Raw genomic sequence first — 26,038 nt, forward strand, 5'->3', positions numbered from 1 at the left:
ATAAAAGATTAGTTTTGTGTGAAGGAGGGATGCTTGAGTGGCCCTGCCTGTCTTTGCAGCTGACCATAATGAATGGGCGTCATGCCCAGTAAGACTGTGTCATTGTCCAGGCAACACAAAATAGCACCTGGGGTTTCTGCCTGGAGTCAGGAAAGGATGCAAGCTGGAGACTAGCCGGCGTTCACTGAACAAACTGTATTTTGTTATATATGTCAGGTAGATGTGTGCAACAAGCTATGGTTTAATTGAACTACATTTTGAGCTATTGTGGAATTAGAAAGTACTGTACAGTTCAGCTTTTGCAGACTCCTGCCAGAAGCCAAAATCATGCTGTTGTCTTCAGCTGTGGCAGCCATCTGTAAGCTCACTTTTTATGTTAACTCGCAATGATTTGGCTGTCAGAATCCCATTATTTATCCTGTTCCACTCCCAGTAGCATTATGTACCTTCCTGTCATGTGGTTAAGATGGATCACAGACTTAGATGCAACTTCCCTAATGGGATGGGTATCAATAGCGCGATATGTAAGCATGCATTCCACATTACCAATGTGGGCAGATGTTCTTCCATTACCAGGAATAGCACAGAAACCACTGCAAAATGATGGTAGACTTTTCTGTGGGCAACATATACATGTCTTTGGACATATGACTTGAAGCGACCTGTATAAGTCCTCTGCTGAGCCTTCTTGCCTCAGTGATCAGTCGCAAGTAGTTCAGTGTTTTTCCATTGTGATGTTGACCTGTACCAGGAAAACTTAATTCCTATTTAGGAAACATCAGATAATTTTTCCTTCTCTGCAGGGGATGAAACAGTGGGGATGCACTCCTGCAGGTTTTTTTTCTGTTCTTTTTTTCTTTATATTTCAGAGACCAAAGCATGTATAAACCCATATTTGCACACATTCATTCGTATTTTATTAAGCCTTTTGGAACCTGGAACTAGTATCTAGGGTCTGCTTAATTTTAAAACCAAGCGGTATAGATAAACCTTAATTTGAAAAGGTTGATGCTTACCTGGCTACTTGAATTAGAATGTGGGACAAAAGACTGAAGACACAGTCCTTGTATATTATTGCTAAAATGTATACCTTACTGACTAATCTACAGAGATTCTCAAAGTTTATAATAATAAACCATGTTTCATTGAAAATTATTACAACAAAACATTCCTTTTCCCCAAAAAATATTTTTTGAAAACATTCTTTGATATCAGTTGAACAGGCAGGGTTGTTGTTGTTGTTTTTGCGGGGGGGGGGGGGGTTGCATTAGGACTGAAGATTTAATGCCATTAAAGAGCTTAGCGTGGTTGTGTTCATGTTTTTTGTCTTGTTGCTTACAGAAACAGTGTTTGGCCATAGTGCTTAACCCAATAAAGCTTTCATTATGTCTTGGAAATTTCATTTTAATAGTTTATACTTGGCTTTGCTTTTCCAAGTTGAGTCAGTGGTATGTCAGCAGGGATTAGGTTTTTCCAGTATGTTTTATTTCAGTGTGCTTAACATAACTTTCGCTGTTCTTTTCAAAAGGGAACACAAATATTCATTACATATGTATGGTGTAGATGTGGATGTTTTTTCCTGTGATCAAAAAAGTCAATAGAAATGGTTTGCCAAGGTAGCACTGGCAAGTTGATAGCCACTAGATGTCAGTAGAGGAAAACACAGGGAATTTGTCTTGGGAGCCTATTCTTAGTTTAATGCTTAGGACTCTATGAGCAGCATATTAACGCAATGGTGATGAGGCTGAAAGAACAGAAATTTTATAAATGGCATTAATATATGATGGCACATTTTCATTAGTACTTGCAGAACAATTTCAGAAATTAGCTTTAGATCAAGATGGGTAGTCAGGTTAGTCTGTCTGTAGCAATAGAAAAGAGCAAGAGTCCAGTAGCACCTTAAAGATTAACAAAATTTGTGGCAGGGTTTCGTGAGTCACTGCTCACTTCTTCAAAGTTACTGCTTGCTTCCTCACTTTTCCTTTTTTCTTTGTTTGGGACAATGATATTTGGTTAGGGGTATCCTGTAGCTGAAAGGGATGGGGAATATTAATTAAGTTTGTCTGTGCTCTCTTTTCACGTATCAGATGTGTATGTTTTCCTACTCTGTTTCTCAGAAAAATATCTAGGAAGGCTAGGGTTTTTTGCAGCCAAACTGTTAATAAAACAAAGGCTGTTAGTTATAAGTGCTCAAGTTGATGATGTATCATTAGGCACCTTGAGAGTAAAGGTAAAGGTAAAGGTTCCCTTGCTCGAAAGCCAGTCGAATCCGACTCTAGGGTTGAGAGTAGCCTCCCTTTATAGGCAGCTTTCCCCCCCTCCATTAAATCTTCCGGCTTATTTTATTGATCTATTAAAATTTGAGTATAGGAAGGCCTTTACTAAGGCATGATTGGATATCTTACCACTAGCAATGTTTTCTTTATTTTTATTATTACCACTAGCAATATTAAGAGAGTGTTAGAACAATATCTCATATAATGAGAGAGTCTGCTCTTGTGACCAGAGATCTGTTGAGGACCTGGCACGTGGTTTTTTGGTGCCCAAGATTCAGGAACATTTTAACAAGATATCAAGGATGATCGGATTGGTCCAAACTTGTAATATTACTTGTAGACCAAAATAAATGGGTCACATTCAATGTTCCCTCTAAGCTGTGGAGTCTCGTGAGCAAAAATTCTACTTTGTGAGCTATGGGCATTAAAGTTGTGAGCAGGTGATTTGGCTCCTGCATCAATTAGTTGGCTCTGGAGCCATCCTTCCTGAGCTAAGACAAAAATCTGTGAGCAGGAGGCTAAAAAACTGTGAGCTAGCTCACACTAACTCAGCTTAGAGGGAACACTGGTCACATTACAAACAGCAAAATGTATTGCTTTCGTTATAAAGATCCAGTCAAAACCCTTTGATGCCAGTGTGGTCGACAAAAATGTGTATTTTGAAATCGAGTATAGGTGAGAAAAGTGGGTTATAGGTAATTAATTTTTGTTTTTATCATTTGAACCAAAATAGTTTCTCATCTTTAAGGCCTCTCAGACTAGTGTTGTTCTTCATACTGAAGTTAGGGCTTATTTAGGTTCAAGGATATTTTGATAAAATAATGGAACTTTTTTTAATAACACATAAATGGAGAATGTTTTATATGGCTTTCTGAACAGTCAAAGAACGTTAGATCAAGCCCAAGCTGCTCTTAGAGGATATATGCGTGTATGAAGTTTTAAAAGTTCTGAGAAAACGGCTGCATTTGTGGACTGTTTGACATGCTCTTGATTATTTAGTAGGATTATGGTGGTTTTCATTGGCCATATTTATTAATAACAACAAGAAGCTAGAACTTTGCCCATCACATGGACAGATTGTTAATAGTCACTATACTAATAGTCACTTTTCATTAATAAAAGGGAAGTATTGGGGCAGAAGTATTCACTTGTTGGTGGAGAAGGGATTTCCTAAGTAAAGCATGTAATTTTAACCATCAAGGCCTTGAAAGTTTGGAAATGGGTGTTGCATGTCCAAGTAAGAGAAAAGCAAGTAATTAGGTACTCTGAGACAGTTCAGGCAATACTTTGCTCTTAGGATGTGACCCAGGGAGTGATCAGGACTGGCTTCAGGCTCATTTGTTTCCTTCTGTACCTTCTCAGTGAGTGAATTAACTGGCAGGTCTGGAGAAATGCTGTAGCATAAGAAAACTGTCAGTTGTTTTCAGGGAAGGGTGCGATTCAGATCTCACCTTGGCTATCAGCTCACTTTGTAGCCTAGGGCAAGCCGCCTTTTTCTCAGCGTGGGCTCCCTACCTGCAGAACTGACATACTTTACAGGTGGTCATAAGAGTTACTGAGATTATATCTATGCAGTTCTAGGAACAGTGGGAATGTGCTATATGCATTCTGAACAGCAATTACTATTATGCTGTGTTTTTGACCATGAGGTTCTCTTTTCTTCCAGTTCTCCCTGCAGTGACTGGGGTAGGGAGAGGGAACATATGAGCCTTGGCCCCGCTTCTGATCTTACTGAATCCAAGGCGTGGAATGTTTCCTGAACAGCCTCTCCAGTACTACCAAATGAAGTAGTAGCCTAAGCTAATATATTCAAGTTTGTGAATTGTCATGAGACACTGGTCAGGATGGACTGCTTGTCTGTTTTATGATTCTATCTTTATAGTCATCCCAGTATGTTACTGTTTTGTAAAGGAAATTACAGATTATTACGTTGCTTCCAGTTACATTTATATCATTTGGAATTCCTGGTGGCATCTTATGTGCTTTGAAACATAATAAATAATATGGTGTAGGGTTGCCAAATGCCCTGGTCCGGGTGGGGGTCTCTCACTTTTGGGTGCTTCTCCCCCCCCCCCACTTACCCTCTCTTATCTCCAAGAAGCTGGAAATAACCACGACGTGCATGCGTAACCTGGAAGTGACATAGCCACATTGGGGATGTTGGGTGGCTATGCTCTGGTTTGGGGGCAAAACTCTATGATTCGTAGCTAATTCTACCACAGAGTTTTGCCCAAAAACCAGAGCGTCACTGCCCAAAGTCACTGATGTGCCTATGTCACTTCCTGGTGACATAAGCACATCACGGTATTCCTCCCCGCTCCCGGAAAGTTCCCTTACACCTCCCTACCAGTACGTTGTTGGGCCTGGCAATATGGTGCAATATGGCCTTGTTTATTTATTTATCTATGAGATTTATACCGCACCCTCCCAGCCAAAGCCAGCTCAGGGTGGCTTCCATAAAGGAGTAAAAACACGTAAATAACAGTTATAAACAATCCTAAAACCTAAAAACAATCCAACATTATAAAGTGCTAGTAAACATTAATAATATTGTTTAGCGATGGCAGCCACAATGTAATGATCTATCCTAATAATTAGCTCATAGATCTATTCCTTTATGCGGCTGGCGCAGGCTGTTGCTGGTGGCTCACGGGGACCGGGTTCTCTGCCTTTCTACTATTGGGGGCAGTTCTTTAGTTGAAGGCCTGGTGGAAGAGCTCTGTCTTGCAAGCCCTGCGGAACTGCATAAGGTCCCGCAGGGCCCTGATCTCTTCTGGGAGCTCTTTTCACCAGAACGTAGCCACCACTGAGAAGGCCCTGGCCCTGGTTATGGCCAGTCTGGTGTCCTTGAGACCCAGGAGGGCCAGTCGATTTTGGGACCCTGATTGCAGTGCTTTCTGGGGAACATGTGGGGAAAGGCGGTCCCTCAAGTATGTAGGCCTCTGACCATAAATGGCTTTAAAGGTAAGAACCAGCACCTTGAAGTAAATTTGGTATGCTATCAGCAGCCAGTGCAATGCTTTCAGCACAGGCTGGATGTTCTCTCGCTTGGGAGGCCCATCAAGAGCCTGGCCACAGCATTTTGCACTAGCTGTAGCTTCCGGATTTGAGACAAGGGCAACTCCATGTTGAGAGCATTACAGTAGTCCATTTTCGAGGTGACCATCACGTGGATCACTGTTGCCAGGTCGTTGCATTTGAGGAAGGGAACCCACTGCTTGATCAGCTGAAGATGGTAAAAGGCTGACTTGGCTGTGGCTGCTACCTGGGCCTCCATTGTTAAGGAAGCATCCAAGAGCACTCCCAAACTCCTAACCTCTGGCGCTGGCATCAGCGGAGCCCCATCGAAGGTTGGGAGTTGGAACCCTACCCTTGGCCCACCCCGGCTCAGGCACAGGACCTCCATCTTCATCGGATTCAATTTCAGTCAGCTCAGTCTAAGCCATCCGGGCAATATGGGCAAGGGTGCGCATATAGATACTAAATAGCATTGGGGATAGCACCTCCCCTTGGGGCACTCCACAGTCTAGTGGGTGCTTTTGGGATAGCTGTTCCCCCAGTGCCACCCTTTGTCCCCGACCTTGGAGAAAGGAGGCAAGCCATTGCAAGGCAGGCCCCTGGACTCCAGTGTCAGCAAGGCAGTGGCTCAGTAGTTTATGGCTGACCATGTTGAACACTGTCTTGATGTCACTTTGCCATTCTCAAGATAGCTACCTTTCAACTAATGCATTTAAAATTATTGCAATTCTGGAGATAGTTTTAACCTTATTTATTGCTTGTATGAAAAATAGGAAGGGCAGCATCAATATATTAAGTACATTATATGACCCATACTTTTATTATGATTTGCTACTTTTTATTCTTGTTGCTATTCACACTCTAGGTGATTGACCTGGGATCTGGAAAAGGCTACCTGAGCTCCTTCTTGTCAATGCAATGTAATCTGAAGGTTTATGGAATTGATTCTTCAAATACAAACACCCACGGAGCAAATGAAAGGAACAGGAAATTGAAGAAACACTGGAGAGCCTATCAAAGTCAGGGAAGAGCAAATGTCAGAGGCCAAGTGTTGGAAAAGGAAAAAGAAAGACCGGAGCAAGATAAAGAGAAATGTAAAGCAAATATCAGTGAACAGCTCTTAAGTACTAATAACAGTCTTCAAAGTCAGGCCCAGGTGGCTACTCCAGATTCTATTCTCTTTGAAACAGCTGATGTTTTCACAGACTCCAATACGTCTGTTACTAGCAAACAATATGTACTTTCCTCTGGGGCTCAGATGCAGCTCGATGAGAACATTTCAGAAAATGTGTTTCTAAATATTTTGCCTGCTGATGCTGTGGAAACGGACAGTTCACCCAAAAGTAAATGGAAGGAGCTCTGTGAGGAGGAGAAAGAACGAAGGAAGGTGGCATCTCTTAAAGCCAAAGCGAGCAGGTTAAAGGAAGCTAACATATATTCTCCGTTAACATCCTATATCACCGCGGAAACAGAGCTAAGTGATATTGTTGCAGATCTAGAGGTTATTGCATTTGTTATCCTAGTTCATACTTGCTAAAACATGATGCTTGAAATCTTTACTTTATCCTACTGTTTCTCTCAGCCAAGTTTGAAGCCTTCCAGCCTAAGGATCCTTCCTCTGATGGACATGACTCTTCCTGCAGCAAAAGATTCACTTCCACTAGAGGAATGCTCCTTAAGCTAGAGGAATGCTTCAAGCTTTGTTAAGATAAAAGCCAGTGTGTGAGTTTTGAATTCATGAATCAAATCTCTGTAACATTTGCTTTTCTTAAACAGCATGGTGTAGATGAAAACATGGGGTATGTTTTAAAATGACACCATTAGAAATAGCATGCTAAATGTCATCTCATAAATACAGGTTTAGATAAGTGGTGTTATGTTTCATAAAGCATTTCTCTGCTATCCAGTTGACGACTTACTGTTCTCTATTTCTGAAAAGGTAGTGAATTTGTTGTTCAGTCGCACAGTCGAGTCCGACAGTCAAAAGCAAAAAAACCAAAGGTAGTGAATACTTCAGCCTATATGTTAAGTAGGATTCTTTCAAGTTTCAGAAATCTATTTTGAGTAAAATTGCCCTTTGTTTAAATTTCTGTTGTTTCCAAAATGTCTCTGTTATTTAATTTTAGCCATGCATGTAGGATTACATTGCAATACACACATTTTAATAGTAAAAGATATTTTTATTTTATTTATTTATTTATTTATTTAAATTTCTACCCCGCCCTCCTATTCTGGAAGCAAGGTTAGACGATGAGTTCCTCCATGTGGCCATTAGCAGGAGGGGAGGAAGCAGCTGGGCATTCCAGGCACTCCCTTATGCTTGCATCCAGTTTTAGCTGAGAACTCCTTTCCCTCCAGTTGCTCCTAATGATGCCATCAGGAAGAGCAGAAAGCAGCCAGGCATCCATTATTTGTGCCTGGATTGAAACAGCTGAGAATATTTTTTTCACCTACCAGCTGCCATCATTGAGACCACCAGAGGCAAGGCAGTAAGCAGGCCACCCTTCCATCACGGCTGCAATTACACACTAAATAATCCACTTTCAATGCACTTTCCAACTAGATTTTCTTCTGTGATGTGACAATATCCAGTTGGAAAGTGCATTGAAAGTGGATCATTTGGTTTGTGTGATTGCAGCCCATACCTCAATTGAGATCAACTGAGAATATCTTCCCCAAGAAACATTTTCAAGTGGATATAAGGCGTCACATGTTGCATTTTGAGTCCCATAAGGAGTTTTGGGACCTTGAAAAGTAGGCTGAAACAAGCTGGGGAATGCAAAACATTCACAACAGGGAAATTTTATCACTCCACAATGGGCCCTGCTTCCTCTCTCTTTTCAGGCTCCTCTCCATTTTCCTTTCTATTTCTTCCAGGCTCCTCCCCCCAAATGTTTTCCCCTGTGCAAATGTTGAATTTGCTCAAGTTTCATTATGATCCAAAAGAAAGGTCAGAATCAGGAGCTGTGAATGTTGTACCCCAAACCTGAATAAATAAATAAAACCTTGTAACTTCCCCCCCCCCCCCCAAGAATGTATTAAATACTGATTAAATGGCATTTACTGGTATGGGTTGCTTTGTTCTACAGCCCTAGCCAGCAACTTGTTTTGCTGGAAGATCACTTTAAGAAATGAAGCTGGAACATTCCCTTCCCCCATCACCACTGTACATATTTCTTCACCCCTTCTACTTAATCCAAAGTGACTTTAATTCTTACCAATTTATGGGTAGAAGTAAGGTGAAGGCAAAATTCAAACGATGATGACATATTATTAGTGTTTGGTATATCATGTGCCTTACTTAGTTCTAATTTCTGTTGTGGGGGGATGTCTTCCTGATCTTAGGACTGCGTAATGGTGGGTCTGCACACCTGTGGTGATCTTGCACCAAACACTCTCCGGATATTTACTGCTAAACCTGAGATTAAGGCAGTTTGCAGTGTGGGCTGCTGTTATCATCTGCTGTCAGAGGAACATGAAACTGAGAAAGGTACAACAAAATTTCATCTATTCCAGACAAGTAGCCAGTGTTTTTTTGTTTTTTTTTTAAATTGTTATTTAACAAACAGCTTTTATTCTTTTCATGGAATCATTTCTTGCTGGTTTTAATTACATTTTGTTGAAGGTTTTCTTCTGAATGCCCTGTGGCTTTCCTGTTCTGCCACTCCTTTCAATATCTGTACTGATTGTAGGCTTATTAATGGAGAATGTTTTCATGTGGTTATAAAAACAGCTGCTTTTGCTCTGCTTCAGTCAGAAATATGTGTTTTGTTCATCATTATATTTTCAGCCTTATAAAATTTATATCAGATTTTGCCCTTGGCAATGTACATATAACAGCATAACACTAATTTATGATACAGTTAAATGCATATGTATGTCTTTCAGACCATTTTGGTCTTATACGGTCATTCCTTTAGAAACCAGCTACTTAAGTTTAGAGAAGGACATTTTGAGGCTAGCACTAGAAGATTATGGTTGTAATCTGCATATTACTTATAGTGGTTTTGCACCATAGGAACCTTACCAGCATAAATATATGTACATCATTTTAAAGGGTATAATAGGGGAGCAAATGTTAATGTTTCAGATAATTTAATTCTAGGAAAGTGTTCATATCATGGTTTGTGAGGGGAAAGTTTACAATTTGCTCTTGACAGTGTTGCAGAATTCAACTCAGGCCTAGTTGGTTGGATTACTCCCAGGAAAATGGTCTTACAATTGCACTGTAAATCACTATACTCTTGGACATACCACATAGGATTGTAAGTATAAATTCCAGAAGGATAGCTGTGTTAATGTGGTGTGGCAAAATCAAGAATGAACTCTGTGGCACCTTAAAGGTTACCCATTTTTTACGGCATAAGCTTTCATGGTTTACCACCTACTTTGTTAAATGTGTTGCGCATTCGAGAAGTGGCTCTAACCTACAAGAGTTTAGGCTGCAATAAATGTGTTGGTCTTTGGAAGATTCCATAAATGTAAAGGAAACATAAAGACTGAAACAAACATTACCATCATGTTGTGGCAACGCTTATATTAGCAATCAAGTAGCAAAATATAAGACAGAGATATCCATGAAGTCAAGGCAGTAAAAGCTACAGTAGCAATCCAGTTTTTGTATACTAGTTTCAAAAAGGCTTTGATGCTCTTTGGTAAGGGTGCTTGGTCTCCAGTTCCATTCAGTGATGGTACTGTGTATCCCTACATGTGAGCTTAGTGGTTTAGTGACTGTTTGGTATATTATTCAAATATGCCTTGGGATTTCATTGCAGTGCTTACTTTGAGGTTTCGCCCTGATAGCCTGCTCTCTTGAAAACATTGAGTTCTATAAACTTCAATAACCAGGCAAAAATTCTTAAATGAATTATCATGGAATATTGGAAAGCTGTTTCACCACAGTAGAACAGAGTTAGGCACACATGAGCCAGTTCTAATCAGTAAATTTAACTGCACAGTTATTTTTGAATTGTGATCCTTGCTTGGAAAGCAGTTCAGCTGTTCACATGTAAAAGGATTGTTCGTTCCTTTAGAATATGTACTATATGAACTAAATATGCATTGAATATATATTGAATCTCAGTATTGTATGACTGAAAACTTGAGTTTTGCATATTTGCCCTCCCTGAGCAATGAAAATCCTTGTTCTGTCTCCCATAGTCTTTGTGTAAAAACCAGTCCCTTTGATACCATGGCAACTCATGAATGCTCCAAACAAAAGATCAAAGCACTTGATTTGATTTCCATACGGTCTTTACAGCATAGGACATGTTTGCTGTGTTTGAATCAGTTTGTGAGATACTTGACACATGGCTGTAAAGAAAATAACAGATGTTTTTAACCAACATATATTCTGCAATATTTAAAAATCATCATCTTATTAAATTTCACTGACAGTTTTGTGGCTGTCTGACAATATCCCTGCTAAGTGACCTGTTCAAAATACAGAGGGTTTTTGTTGTAGAAACTGTTCAGAAGAAATTCAGAGTTCTGGTTTTAATCTGTGTGTGTTTTGCCTGAGACACACAAAACAACAGAAGTGTTTCTTCACTGAAGAAATGAAAACCATTAGTTTTTGGCTGCAATCCTATGACATTTTCCTGGGAGTAAATCTGTTGAATTCAGTGTGATTTACTTCTGAGTATAGCTGCTTTTGATTGCTCCCTAATTGTATCTTGAAGAGATTCATAAAACGTACTCTAGAACCTCATAGATATTTCATTTCCTTTTTTAAAAGGATTTTATTCATTTTCTATACAAAAAAGAAAAATACAATAACTACAGAAAAGAGAAATTGACATACAACAAACAAGGAACATGTAATTATAACTGCTTAAATTTTACCTAGATAGAATAATTCTTTTATACACCTAACCAGTTTAACCATTTAAAGTGCAGAGCTTATATCTTAATAATTATGTTGAACATCTTCTGAGATATTCCTCAATCCATTTATAAAATCTTGACCAGTTCTTCTCAAAGATTTCATTTTTATCTTTCAATTGTAAAGTTAATTTGTCCATTTCCATTGTTTCCAATAGTTTATAAATTATTTCTTGATGCAACATCTTCTCTTCTCCAGTACTTTGCATACAAAATCCTAGCAGTGGTTATAGCATGTATAATCATGTAAACATCTGGTTTCTTAAAATTCTCTGGAATAATATTGAATAAAAACAATTCTGTACAAATAGTATAGTTGTTTCTAGCATTTTTTGCAATATTTCATATATCCATATCCAATACTTTTTTGCTATCTTACAATACACCACATGTGAAAAAAGAACCAACATTTTGCTTACATTTCCAACATTCATTTGACATATTTGGATACCATTTTGCTAATTTTCCTGGAGTCATATACCACCTATAAAACATTTTATATATGTTTTCTTTATATGGTATAGCTTTTGTATATTTTATATTTGTTTTCCATACCTTATCACCAGGGGTCGTTTCGTAGAAAAAGAGCTAGGGGAACTCATTAGCATAACTCATTAGCATATGCCACACCCCCTGACATCACCAGAAGTGTGTCATAAGGCCACCCCCCCTGACATCACCGGAAGTGTGTCATAAGGCCACACACCCCGCCCCGAACGGTCCCGGCCGCCGCCGCCAGCCTTGCAGCTCCACTGCTGAGCCCCATGAGGGGCCCGGCGGTGGACCTGCAAGGCCGGCGGGAGTGCAAGGAAGCCCCGCGAAGGCCCTCCCTGGCCCCAGGCAGGCAGGGGTGGGGAGAGGCAGGGAGGAAGCAACTTAACCTCCCTCTTCTCCTGCCTCCTCCTGGCTGAATGAGGGCCGGAAGTGGGGCGGCCGGAAGCAGGGGGCGGGGCTTCGTCATGTGCCCCGCCCCCCGTACCTCACCCGGGGGAACTGCGATCCCCTGCGATCCCCCCGATCCCCCCCTGAAATGATCTCTGCTTATCACTAAAATTTATATGTCAGTTATATTTATGTCACTTGTTATTATATTAGTGATGTTTTGGATGGGCTTCCCAGCTCTCTTCTACTGTTCCATAGTACCTTCCAGTCTTTCACTCACCATATGTTGGTTCATTCCATGAAAGCATCAACATCTTTTGTAGCTGAAGCACCTTGGAAAAGCAAAAAAGCAAAAAAGATCTCTACTGTCACTCTTGCATACAAATTGTTCAGAAGTACTGCTTCAATAGGTGCAATCCATTCTTCTTTTTAATGAGAAAAGTGTAGAATACAATGTAATAGCTGAATAAATATTCCACTAGGAATCATTAGAATGCTGTGTTGTCTTGCTGCTGTAATAATTTATCAGGAAAAATATCTCTGCTTATATATTTGTCTATCTATTCCATTTTTAGAAAAACAAAAAAGTTCTGAAATATGCCAGTGAACAAGGTGTTAAGACAATTCCTTTATATTTTTATGTAGCTTTTAAATAATTTATTTTTGTACAGAAGCAGGAAGAAGACATATATGTTTGTGTATGCAAGCCCTTGTGTAAACACAACTTGCATAGTGCAGTGACTGCATAGCTTCCAACACCATCTTGGTGCTTGGGGGGGTCATCTTGGTGCTTGGGGGGGGGTCAACAGTGGGATGGCTTCTAATGTCCTGGCCCCACTGGTGGACCTCCTGATGGCACTGGTATTTCTGGCCACTGTGTGATACAGAGTGTTGGACTGGATGGGCCTTTGGTCTGATCCAACATTGGCATCTCTTATGTTCTTAATATTATATTCCATAGAACTGTCCATGCAGAAGTTGTAGCATATATTGGATTGATTTTTCTAAAATTTCAGAATGATTTTCACCCACATGTAACAGTGTTTAGTGTTTGTTGGTTGTAATCCCCATTTGTTATTAGTAAAATCTCTCATATAATGAAAACATATATACAATTCATTTTATACTTTCAGTTCTATCAGTACAATGTTCAATATAAGATAGGCCTTCAGCTGAAATGAATTTGAAGCAGTTTCATCTGCTTTAGAGTTCATCTCATTTACAACAAGGATGTAGTTTGGAAAATGAACTTATGTCAACCTTAAGTTGTTTAATTAAGGCATTTAAATAAATCATGGGCTGTTATGCCTCCGCATAGGAACGGTATATAAAACGCAACAATTGTCCCTGTGTCAAACCGTTCCTATAAAACATTAATAATAAAATGCAAATGGAAATAGTTCACAGTTTCAGAACGTGAAACAAAACATTATAGTGTATCCCCCAGCCCCCTAGAGGGAATGTTCCTGTTCATGGCTCTTGTCTGCTTCGAATAGGAATATTGGAACACTAGATAACACTCCTGTCTCACCTTGGAGGAGGAATTCTCCCTCTGAGAGGAAGGAGGACATCTTGCTGGGTGTTTCCCACCTTATCCTTAGGGAGGCAAGAACCAAACTTTCATTTCCTGCCCTCTTGGTGGGATATGCCCCTGAATCCAGTTTCGTTCCTGCCTCAATAGGGAGGGCAGCACTCCGTTAGCACCTCTGCCTGTTTATCAGCCTTTTTTCATATTCGCAGCCTTTTGCCTCCAACTCTTCTCTCATTTTCTAATTCTTGCTTTCCTGGTCTTCTATTTCCCCCTTTTCTCCTTTGCCGACTTTACTGGCTTACTTTTCTTCTACCCTTTCTTCTCCCTTCCCCCCCCCCCCACCTGACGCCCCGGCCGGGGCATGTCGGAGAGACTACTCAGATGGATTTTTCTCCGAAGACAAGTCGGGAGAGGCATTGCTATCAGCCCAAAGAGCCTCTAAGCAAAAGCAAGGCATGGCTTCCACCCCAGCTGCCGTGGTGGGCTCTGCAGCACCAAAAGATAAAGGCGCCAAAAAGCGGCCCCGCTCTCTGGCCCCGGAGCACAATGCGGGCGCCATTTTGGAATTGGCAGCCAAGCGCAAATCCTCAGAGGAGGGACTGGGAGGCTGCAGGATGGCTGTCGCTGCTTCCACGAGCCATATTATGGGCGCGGAAGACGTCCCCGAAATTCCAAACGCCAGGTGCCGACCAACTGCGGAGACGATTGGACTCAGCCGGGTCAACGTGTGAGTAACCTCGTCAGGGGCGGTAACGTACTTCAAACGCCCGAAGTAATAAAATCCTTTAAAGACATGGTGAGGGAAGAGCTCGCCAACCTACACAGGGCTCCCCAATTAGAAGATAAGTTTCAGGATCCTCCCCATGCATTTCCCAGCCATAGTCCTCAGGGAGAAATGGGCTCTGGTTGTTCAGAGGAAGAAAGACCACACTGGACAACCAAAGCTGCTAGAAAGACTCATTTTGGCTGAGAGAGTGAATAGACTCCTTCAGGCCTCTTCCTTTTCTGCAGACGCCACCCTCGATGCCATGATTGTCTTTTCTAGGGCCCTGGCTTCCACAGTAGCAGCCAGGAGAACCCTATGGCTCCGGGCCCGGCAAGCTGACCTACACGCCAAAGGAATTGTGACAGCGTATCCATTCCAAGGCGACCACCTTTTTGGTGACTTTTTGGACAAAATACTTATAGAAACAAAGGACAAAAAGGAAACGATGCCGCGTTCCCAGGGCAGAAGCGACAGGAGGGGCCCTGGCAATTTTTCCTTTTGAGGCTCCAGATCATCTTTCAGATTTAACCGTGATGGCAGACATCCCTCTTGGGGAACTTCCAGACAGAACTTCAGATGCGGCTCCTTCCAAAACAGGTCACACAGTTTCTTCTCTTCCAGAGATGACAAGTCCAGAAGAGGCAACAAAAACCCCAGTGCGTGACTACGCAGCGGCTTCGGTGGGGGGACAGCTGCTACTATTCCATCGCAAATGGGTAGAGTTCCATTCAGATGCCTGGTCACAAGAAAGGGATATTCCATCGAATTCCTGTGCAGACCTCCAGATCGCTTTGTCCTCTCACCAACTTAAAAAAGCCCAATCAAGCTACAAAGAACTCTGGATGCAGTACAGCATCTATCCAGCATTCTGGATGCAGTACAGCATCTATCCAGCATTCACGCCATCGAACCTGTTCCCCTCCCCCAAAGGGAACAGGGTGTGTATTCCATCTTCTTCACCGTGCCCAAAAGAAACGGAAGCTGGAGGGCCATCCTAGACCTAAAGTTTCTAAACAAGTTTGTATGTTTGAGACACTTCCGCATGGAGACCCTTCGCTCGATTGCAGAGGCACTCCAGCCAGGAGAGTTCCTCACTTCTGTTGATCTTCAGGAGGCTTACCTTCACGTGCCAATTGTAGAATTGTAGATTCTGCCTCCCCCAGGCCAGTCCAGGAATGGAGGGGAAAGAATTCCACACTGGAACAATGCATTACACAAGAATCCAGAGAGATAGCCTCTCTGAATTTACAGACAACAGCCACCAGGAATCTCTCAGCTTAATCCCTCACCAACCTGAGATGAGAGATCCCCAGAATCTCAGTTGGCATGTGGGTTTTACACATTAGCAACTCTGTCCAGAGCTGCACAGTTACTCTTACACGGTAGCAGCCTTTGGCGAGCAGCAGGCACCAGGAAAAAGCCTTGGAGTACAGTTACCCAATCCAGACACTATTTATAAACAAGAATAAAGTTTATTCAGTACAGGCTTAGCAATCAGACTACAAAGATTCAAAATAAGAAAGGCTAGGCAATGTTCTGCCTTAACTACACATTAGAGATGCATATTTACCAAGTCAGGAACAGTTAGCAGTTCAGAATAGTCCATGGTAATAATCCAATAGCCCCAAGGGATTTGGAGCAAGAAGTCCATCTTTGTAAGCATGCAGCCATGTGCTTCAGCTGCACCAAGGAGTTCTTTGTCCCCCTCGGGACAGCAGTCCCAGATGCAATTCAAACAAATAAAGAGAGCAAGAAGATCTGAGCTCTCCTCCAAGGGTCAGACAATTAAGAACCCCAATCGAATCATAATCATCTGTGGCCATTTAGCCAATCACAAGTAGAAAGGGTGTTTCCCACTTTTGGGGTTGTCATGGGAACAACATCTGAATGGTCAGAGCCTCTGAAGGACATACCCGGGTCATGTGCCCTCCCACTCTCTAACCCACCATGGCCTACGTGCGTATTTGCTTGTTTGCTAGGCCATCTTCAAGCATGAGGTGTGAAGGTATGTGGTTTATGGCATGGCAATAGAGCTTCTCTGACCAAATGCTCAGCCATCTGGCTTGCAACAGGAAACAAGGTATCAGAAGACATTCCAAGGGGGGAGGCAGGGGTCTATAGAAATTAATATTTCTATACAGTCACAGACGCTTTCTATGGTTTTGTGTCCAAGGACAGCACTGGCAGTTAAGGGCCCTGCCTTTCGGTCTATCCACAGCCCCCAGGGTCTTTTCCAAGATGCTGATCCATCCAGTTGTGCTCTTGAGGGCACAAGGTGTTCATGTCATTCGTACTTGAATGACCTTCTGATCCACTTAGCCTCTCAAGTGACATCTGTTCAAGATACAGTGGCAACGGTACAGTGCCTTCAGGAGCGTGGTTTCCTGGTGAACCTTCAGAAGAGCTGTCTCACCCCATCTCAAACCATAGAACACTTGAGAGTAATTTTGGACACGGTACAAAAGGAGATGTTTCTACCCAGACCCAAAGTGGATGCCATCCGCCACCCTTGCCAGCAGGTTGCCAGAATCAGGAGGTCTTCACTCATGACCCTAGCCAGACTGATGGGCCTCTTCGTATCCTGTATAGACACGGTCCCTTGGGCTCGCCTTCACTCGAGACCTCTTCAACAATTGCTGAGACCTTTTCAACACAAGGTCATGCGCCGGGAGGATATCCCTATCGTCATCCCTCCTGCGGTGCATTACAGCCTCACCTGGTGGATAAAATTGTCGAACCTTCAGAAGGCACTCACATTCTATGTGACAGAATGGAAGCAAGTGGTGACAGACGCCAGCCTCCTAGGCTGGGTGCCACTCATCACAACATTCCAGCACAGGTTCTCTGGTCCCTGCAGGAGAGCAAACTGCCAATAAATTTCTTGGAACTGAGGTCCGTCAGGCTAGCTCTGACTTGTTTCCATCGCCAGGTCTTGGGCAGTCATGTCTTGATCAGAACGGACAATATCGCAACAAAATCCTACATAAACCACCAAGGGGGATCCAAATCTGCCCGCCTTCGTCAGGAGGCGTTAAAACTTTTTCGGTGGGCAGAGGCCAATGTTGCCTCCATCAAGGCAGAACACATCAAGGGAACCCTGAATACTCAAGCCGACTGGCTCAGCCATTGCCAACTACAGGAATCGGAATGGCTCCATCAAGGCAGAACACATCAAGGGAAGTTTCGGCCACCCAGATGTGGACCTGTTTGCCCCTCCCCTCAATTTCCAGGTGACCAGGTACTTCACCAGGTTTTACCATCGCGAAGCGGAGGCAACAGATGCCTTGATGTCTCCATGGCCACCGGAATTGATGTTTGCATTTCCTCCTACTCCAGTCATCCCAAGGTTCCTCAGGAAACTGAAAGAACAGAGAGCGGAGGCCATTCTGATAGCTCCTTATTGGCCACGAAGGCTATGGTTCTCGGAAATACAGTGCCTATCGATTCAACCTCACCTCTACCTTCCAGTAACTCCTGACATGCTGTCTCAGGGACCAGTATGGCATCCAGATCCGGGTTGGCTTCGTCTGACCGCCTGGCACTTGAGCAGGAAGGACTTCTCAACCTCGACTACTCAGAGAAGGTGACCAGCACGATACTGGCGGCTCAAAGACAGTCCACATGCAGAATTTATAATACCACCTGGAAGGTCTTTGTGTGATGGGCCAAAAGGAAGTCGATAGACCTATTGAAACCACGCTTCAGGAACCTACTCGCCTTCCTCCAGGATGGTCACGATTCTGGTCTTCGAGCTTCTACTCTTCAAAGACAGGTCATCCACACTTCAAATGTTGGTCTCTCTCCAGGCAGCCACACATTAAGTGTTTTTTAAAGGGGGCATCCTCTACGGACCTACCTGTCTCAGATTCCCTACCTGGAGACTTAACCTGGTCCTAGATGTGCTAACCAAGCCACCCTTCGAACCTATCAAGGACATTCACCTCAAGTGGCTCCGTATGAAAACCCTGTTTTTAGTAGTGGTGACCTCCGCTCATAGAGTCTCGGAGTTGGGAGCCCTTTCAGCTAACCCACGCCTTTGTGTGTTCCACAAGGACAAAGTCATCTTGCTTCCTGACCCTACCTTTCGACCTAAGGTCAATTCCAAGTTCCACTGATCTCAGGAGATATGTTTTCCCTCATTCTGTCCAAATCCTTCCCATTCATAGGAACGCATCTGGCATTCTTTAGATGTCTGCCAAGCCCTGAAGGCATTCCTTCATCGTACCAGCAACTTTCAAAAATCAGAGTCCTTGTTCATTTCAGTATCTCCACCCAATAAGGGGTGCAAGATGTCTAGTTCTTCCATCAGTTCTGTACTCAAGCTATGCATTGCTGAAGCCTACCGAGCAGAAAAGCTGGTTCCTCCAATGGGTATCACCGCTCACTCGATTTGTAGTGCGGCCATCAGCGCGGCCTTCTCAAACAGAGCTTCGGTGGAGGAAATCTGCAAGGCTGCCACATGGTCCTCTGTTTCAACCTTCATTAAACACTACAGGATCAGTGTATTTGATTCAGCGGATGCTGCTTTCGGCTGGAGAGTTTTGCAGCAGGTCATGACAGAGTAGATGATGACCCACCCGAAGATTACAGACACTGCTCTAGGAGGTCCCAGCAAGATGTCCTCTCAGAGGGAAAACGGGCCATTGGTACTTACCGTGAAAGGTCCTTCTCCTCTGAGATGAAGGAGGATATCTTGGGCCCTCCCATTTCATCATCTTCTCTGTCGGTTCTATTTCTTTCAGTGCTAACCTCAACTTTCCTGTTCTCTTGATAGTTTTTCAAGTTTGTATTATCATGTTGGTTGAATTTTCCAGTTATTTAGCTAGTTACTGCTTCTCGGAGTTCCTAACTGAATTCAGGGGTGTGTCCCACCAAGAGGACAGGAAATGAAAGTTTGGTTCCTGCCTCCCTAAGGATAGGGTGGGAAACACCCAGCAAGATGTCCTTCTTCATCTCAGAGGAGAAGGACCTTTCACGGTAAGTAGCAATGGCCCGTTTTCAGAAGAGGTAAAAATAAAAAGGATTTTTTCCCCCCCATCTCCCAGGTTGCGCTTGGCCTTTGTTATATGTGGTCACTTAAGAGTGGCCATCACTCTCTAAGCAAGTAAATGTAGCTGCTTGTCCAGTGCTGCTGTAATCATTTTCTTATCCTTTACTGTAAAGCTACTAGAGCAGCTTCTCTCCTTTTTTCTCTTAAATGTGGAAAAGGAGGCATATGCATGCACACATTGGTTCTGGATGGGAAACAGTCCCAGCACACTTTCCTATCCACTTCTCTTGCTCTTTCATGTGTGGGCAGAAAAGGAGCATGCTATTGACTTTTCCTCACCCCCCCCCCCCAAGCTGCTATTTGCCTCTTCCATTAAAAAAACATTTAAGTAACAGTGAATTTTTCCTTGCAGGACCAGTTGCAATTGAGGGTAGAGTGTTTTGGGAAAAACCGCAGAGGAAAGGTTTTCACACCTGCTCTGTAATGCTGTCATTTTTGTATAAGCTGCCACTGTGAGTCTGGTTTCACTTGCAAAGGCATCATTATGTGACTGTCCTGACCCATGGAACTACTATTTTGTTACTGGTAGCTCCCAAGGCTCTTGAAAAAAATTAAGTAGCTCTTGTAATCATGAAATCTGCCTTCCCTTAATATAATGATTACAGCTGCAGGGGCTTACTTTGGTTATATCAGCACTTGAAAAATTGCAGGGGGGCAAGAGAGTTAGGGCCTCACAACATTTTAAAATGTCTTTGAAATGGTATCATTATTCTCATGGGGGTCATGAGGATGCGGACGCATTTAGTTTTGCACTCACAGTGACTTGAAACCAAGAAGAGACTAGCTGTTCAGCCTGTCCCTGCAGAGTTGGCTGTTGCTTACAAATGAATGTAAAATGCTTGCTAATTTTTTCTCATTTCTTTTATACTAGTTTGAAATCAGATTTGGTTCAAAATAAGCATGTTCAGAATCATATGAAAATCTTTTAATTTTCCTATTTGCCATCAGTCTTTTGACACATTTTGCCAAATGTCTTTTTATGTAATAATCAGGATCTATTTTATGTCTTGTGTGTACTGTTTTTGCACAATAATACAGGGAACTGTACATTTAGCTTTTTATATTCTGTTAAATTTCAGAAGTGTATGCACTATGATATCCATAGTTTGGATATCCAAAGTTCTCATGACTTTGTATGTAATACTTGACATTTGAGCAATACATAGTCATCTTTTCTGTCAAAGCAGTTAATTAAAATGATTAATGACATATGCTTAGTATGCAAGAGCTAATGCCAGGCCTTTCTCATTTTAGGGTTTTTTTGGGGGGGGAGAGGAATAAATGATAGATTTTTATGTCTTCCAAACAATTGCAAAATGTTTTCATTTTTTAAACCTGATTTATATTCATATATGTTTTATATATTTTATATAAGAATTTATATAAGAATGTTTCATACATTTCGATACTATTTTTCTCCTCTTGGGAATTAAACTAGTTGAAATAACAGATTATAGCTAAATGTGTCTTGTAAATGATAAACTACCACATTTCTTGTTGGGAGGAAGAATTCTTCCACCAATGGAAGTACCCTTTCCATCAACAAGAAGGAGCCTTCCTCCAGTGCAAGATTCTTCACGCAGCAGATGAGAACCATTGCATCTGACTCGGTATTATAATGCCTATACCCCGGGCAGCAGAAGGAGATGGGAATGACAAAGAAGAGGTAGTAGATTGGACTGTACCTCTTCATACCAGAGGTAGGAAATTATTATTGCTGTTTGTTATTATTACAAATTATATCCCACTTTTCTGTGCTCGTAAGAGCCATCAAGGTGGCTGAATGCTGTCCTACATTAAAAAGCACCTTGAAAGTGGAAAACTAGCTAGTAAGTCAAAAGCATTCTCCTGGCTGTGCTAGTTTTTGTTTGCCCCCCCCCCCCCCAACAAGGACTTTTGTTTTACATAGAGGCATATTTTGAGACTGCTACCTACCACTTTCAGTCTGAAATGGTGCAGTCTGTTGTGTCACCTCAGCTGTAGTTGACTGAGTGGCACCTAGAAGATACAGTTTCGATTCGATTGTCATAGTTGATTTGCGAACAAATGTTAATTGGTTTCTGTTTTGTTTTCCAATGCCAATAATCTCACCAGAGAGAGTGAGAGATGGCACTCTGCATCCATAGACAATAATAGCTGCTTACAGATTTTTTTGAATACCAGAAGTTTAGATTTTGTTTTCATGCTGTTTTTTCTTCTGTTTTTACAAGCAACTCTGAAAGCATTTTCAGGCCCTTTACCATCCAAAAGAGCTTCAACAACACTAGCTGAAGCAACAGCAAGAGTTTTGTTGCGAGATTTATAACAAATGTCATACCCCACTTTCCTCCCCAATAGGCACGCAGAGTGGGTTTTGTCATTCTTCAGTACCCCATTTCTTCTTCTGACTGAAACGGTGTCTAACCCAAAGTCAGCCAGCAACCTTTCAGAAACGGGATTCCAGTTTGAATCTCTTTAATCTTAGTCTGACATTCTAACCACTATACCACACAGGCTCAGGTCAGGGAAGCTTTTAAATCTCCTTTAATTTATCAGAGAGGTTTGGGTGGGAGGATTTTGATTAGGGTGCTTTTCATCTGTCTAACTGGAACTGTATGTTAATGACTAATAATTGTAATTAGTATTTATTTGGTTAACTTGTTAATTGCTGTGCTGTGGGTTGTGCTGCAGTTGGGGCGGGGAGGGGAGTGGGGCAATGGATGTTGGTGACAACTTACATGGTGCCAGTATTGGGCTGGGGATCCCAGTAATTGGGGGCAGGGGGCGGTATGGCGGTGGGAGAAGGTCTTGGAAGGGAAGGAGGTGGAGCTATGGAGATGCTCGGTCTCCTTCCAATCTTCGTCCCATCCCGAGATGCATGAGTGTGAAGGCTAGGAATGTTTACCCCTCTTTGACACTGGTGGGGGGGTTGCCTTACTCCTCTGGGCGGGTTTCTCCTTCAGGCCACTCACCGTGCCAAAGATTGCAGGTATTGATTGTGTTGGCTTGGTGTGGGATGCTGAGGAGAACTTGGCTGTCTGTTTGGTGTACTGACCGCCTATTGCACTGGCAGACAGCCTGACAAGCATGTTGGAGGTGGTGGTTCAGTAGGCCTTGGAGTTCCCAAGGTTCTTGGTTCTTGGGGACTTCAATGTCCATGTAGATGGAGCCGCTGCCACTAGTCAGACTTCGGGCCTAGTGTCTTCCATGGCAGCTCTGGGGCTTTCCCAAGTTGTATCAGGTCCCACACATCAAGCAGGCCACACCCTGGAATTGATCTTCAGCATGGGGATGGATGTGGATCTGTCTTCGAGGGAAGAGGTGTCATGGTCAGACCACTTGGTCTTGAAGGCCCTGTTGGGTGTCTCAGCCCCCCCCCCCCCCCGTGTCACAGCTACTGGCGAAACGTCAGGTCCTACAATGCCAAGACCACGGCCGTACAGCCTGGAGAATCGACAACGGCTAATGAACTCCGGCCGTGAAAGCCTTTGACAACACACAGTCTCAATACAATATACAATACAACAATATAAAACAACATAGCTCGTAAAGTGCCATGTATAATTTAGCCAGATGTAAGCTTGCTCCCCGATGTCCTCTTTGCTTCCATTGTCAAATGTCTCCTGGTATACAGAAGAACTCAGGGGGATGAAACAGGAACTCAGATGACTTGAGCGAGTTTGGTGGCGAGTTCGCAACAAAGCTACAAGATGTTTATGAGGACCTGTGAGATGGCAGTGAAGGCTGTGAAGGAGGAGTTCTACTCAGCCTCCATCGCGTCCACAAGCTCATGCCTAGCACAATTGTTTAGGGTAGTTCGGCACTTGACGTCTCTCTCAGGAGGGACCCAAAAGACTAGTAATTCGGATATTAGCTGTGAAGCTTTTGCGAGCTTTTTTGCAGACAAAGTCCTGTTGCTTCACCATGACTTGCCCACCAACATTGATACAATAAGCAAACTGGAGGCCCCTTGGCCGTCTTTGGATTCAGTTTTACACACCTTTCGCCTGCTGTCCTCTGCAGATGTTGACAGGATCCTGGGTGCTGTTCGACCAACCACATGCCCCGTGGATCCGTGTCCCTCATGGCTCGTGAAAGCCGGTGATGAGAGGATATGGGGCCCATTGGAGGACATTATCAATCTGTCCCTGGAAAGGGGTCTTTCTGGAGGGTCTTAAGGAGACAGTGGTTGTACTGCTCTTAAAAAACCCATCACTGGATCCATATGATCCAGCCAATTACTGCCCAGATTTGAATTTACTGTTCCTGGGTAAGGTGATTAAGACAGCAGTAGCCGAGTAGCTCCAGAGTTTCCTGGATGACACATCAGCACTTGATCCATTTCAGTCCGGCTTCCGCTTAGGTCATGAAACAGAGACGGTGTTGGTCTCCTTAACAGATGATCCCCATAGAAAGCTGGATCAGGGCGGGTTGGCACTGCTGTTGTTACTCAACCTCATGGCAGCATTCGACATGGTCGACTATGACCTCTTGACCCACCACCTCGCCGATGTGGGAATTCGTGGGGTAGCCTTGCAATGGCTTTCCTCCTTTCTCCATGGTCAGGGACAGAGGGTTGTGCTGGGGGGAGAGATGTCCTTTAGGTTTCCACTATTATATGGAGTTCCTCAGGGGGCAGTCCTCTCCCCGATGTTGTTTAACATCTACATGGACCCCCTCACCCAGCTGGTCCCAAGTTTCGGACTTGGGTGTCATCAATATGCAGATGACACCCAATTATATCTACTTTGGGACAGCCACCCAGCTACCACTCTACAAAATCTGTCTGAGGGTTTGGAGACCATGGTGGGATGGTTAAGGAAGAGCAGGCTGAGACTGAATCCGAGGAAGACGGAGGTTCTGTGGCTGGGGGGGGGGCTCTGGGACTGGGGTTTCAGCTTCCAGCCTTTGATGGGGTGCCATTAACACCAATGCACTCTGTCAGGAGCCTGGGTGTGCCCTTGGATGCTTCCCTGTCCATGGAAGCACAGGTCACCAATACTGCCAGACTGGCATTTTACCACCTACACCAGGCACGGCTGCTGGCCCCTTTCTTGTTGCCCCCTGATCTAGCCACAGTAATCCATGCAATGATCACCTCCAGACTGGACTACTGTAACTCGCTCTATGCTGGCCTGCCCTTGAGACTGGACCCGGAAGCTCCAACTGGTTCAGAATGCAGTAGCGCGAGTCCTGGAGGGAACGCCACGGACAGCACATATACAACCTGTGCTGCGCCAGCTACATTGGTTACCGGTGGAGTACCGAGTCAAGTTCAAGGTATTAGTGTTGACTTTTAAGGCCTTGAGTGGTCAGGGACCCATGTACCTTCGGGACCACCTTCTCCAATATGTCCCCAGAAGAGCACTGAGATCAGCTGATAACTTACTGGTGATCTCCAGCCCTAGGAAGGTCCAGCCGACTAGGGCCTTTTCGGTCTTAGCCCCAACCTGGTGAAACTCTCTGCTGAACAACATCAGTTCTCTGAGACTTTTAGCTTCATTTTCTGGTGAGTTACATGTGCCACAGATGGACAGGCAAATCCTTTTATAAAAGAAGATATTCCATTCCTCCCCCACCGCTATTCCATTTTTTTCTAGGAAAAAAATTCTGGAAATGTTACTTGTCTAGGTGTCCCTGGATTGCTAAAGTTAGAGAACTATTGATGTAAAATCTGCATGTAAGAAAACTGTTAAAACTTAGGTGATAAGAGTTATTCTTCATCCATTATGGATTTTCTTTTTGAGTTTGATCACTAATATAATATAAACCAGCCAAGCTTGAACACAGTTTTGGTGGCTGCCCCCCAGGTAGTAATCTCTATAATTAAATAGCTGATAAGCTGTTGGTGCCAGTCTTGTGAATTCAGCTGTGAATGAGATATAAGTTACCCTTCACTGTTTATCTTTGGCCTGAATCCCATAGCAATCCCTGCCAATAAATGTGTGATTAATACAGAGATTTTTCGATGTGCTTGGCAGGCCCAGGGTAATTACCTCACACTGACAGCTGTATCTGATCTTCTGTCAGTTATATGTTTTTGGCAGGCTTGGCACAAGTTTTATTTTTTTCCTTGAGGTAGTCTGTTGCTTCCCAGAACTGGCTAGGAAAGGAGCCTGGACATATTCATGATTCTTTCTTAATTTTCATTTCACTTGTATGAACAAAAGGACAGTAAACATTTGTGCACAGTAGAACTTAAAAGTTACAAAAAAGCAATCAGAATGCAAGCTGAAGTGAAAGTTTGGATAGCTTTGAAAGCGAGGAAAGAAAACACCCATTTTGTGAAGGGAGAGTTCCACACTCTTTTTTTCTTTGGTATGGTTATATATTGTATGTAAACTATGGTAGGGAGTCCTTTGACAAGATTTAAGCCATCTTGGACCTTCAGAGAATGCAAGAACATTTAAATCTATGTTTTTCTTTTTTGTTGGTTTGTTTTCCTAACAAAAACCTGAACAATCTTTTTTTTCAGATAGCACCTTTGTATTTCTTATTATTTAATTACACAAAACTGCATGATGCTTTCAGTCAGAATGCCACTGACACCAGCAGAATCTGTCAGGAGCGTGGGTGTGATTTTGGAACCCTCCTTAAGTATGGAGGCCCACGTTCGTGTTTTTTCACCTACACCAAGCTCGGCAACTGGCCCC

General features: G+C 43.1%; 1 protein-coding gene across 1 annotated transcript in view; it reads left to right on the plus strand.

Moving 5' to 3' along the window:
- The window catches only part of LOC107110652 (methyltransferase-like protein 25), a gene marked incomplete at its 5' end in the record, with an annotated part of 80,159 nt that overhangs the window by 2,503 nt on the left and 51,618 nt on the right, over nucleotides 1–26,038 (plus strand). The window contains 2 exons of the mRNA XM_015411452.1: nucleotides 6,160–6,795; nucleotides 8,640–8,784. Coding sequence (XP_015266938.1) covers nucleotides 6,160–6,795; nucleotides 8,640–8,784 — 781 coding nt within the window. The remainder of the gene's footprint in view (nucleotides 1–6,159; nucleotides 6,796–8,639; nucleotides 8,785–26,038) is intronic.

Source organism: Gekko japonicus, unplaced genomic scaffold (assembly GCF_001447785.1).
Source record: "Gekko japonicus isolate JY-2015 unplaced genomic scaffold, Gekko_japonicus_V1.1 scaffold3991, whole genome shotgun sequence".
Lineage (NCBI taxonomy): Eukaryota > Metazoa > Chordata > Lepidosauria > Squamata > Gekkonidae > Gekko > Gekko japonicus.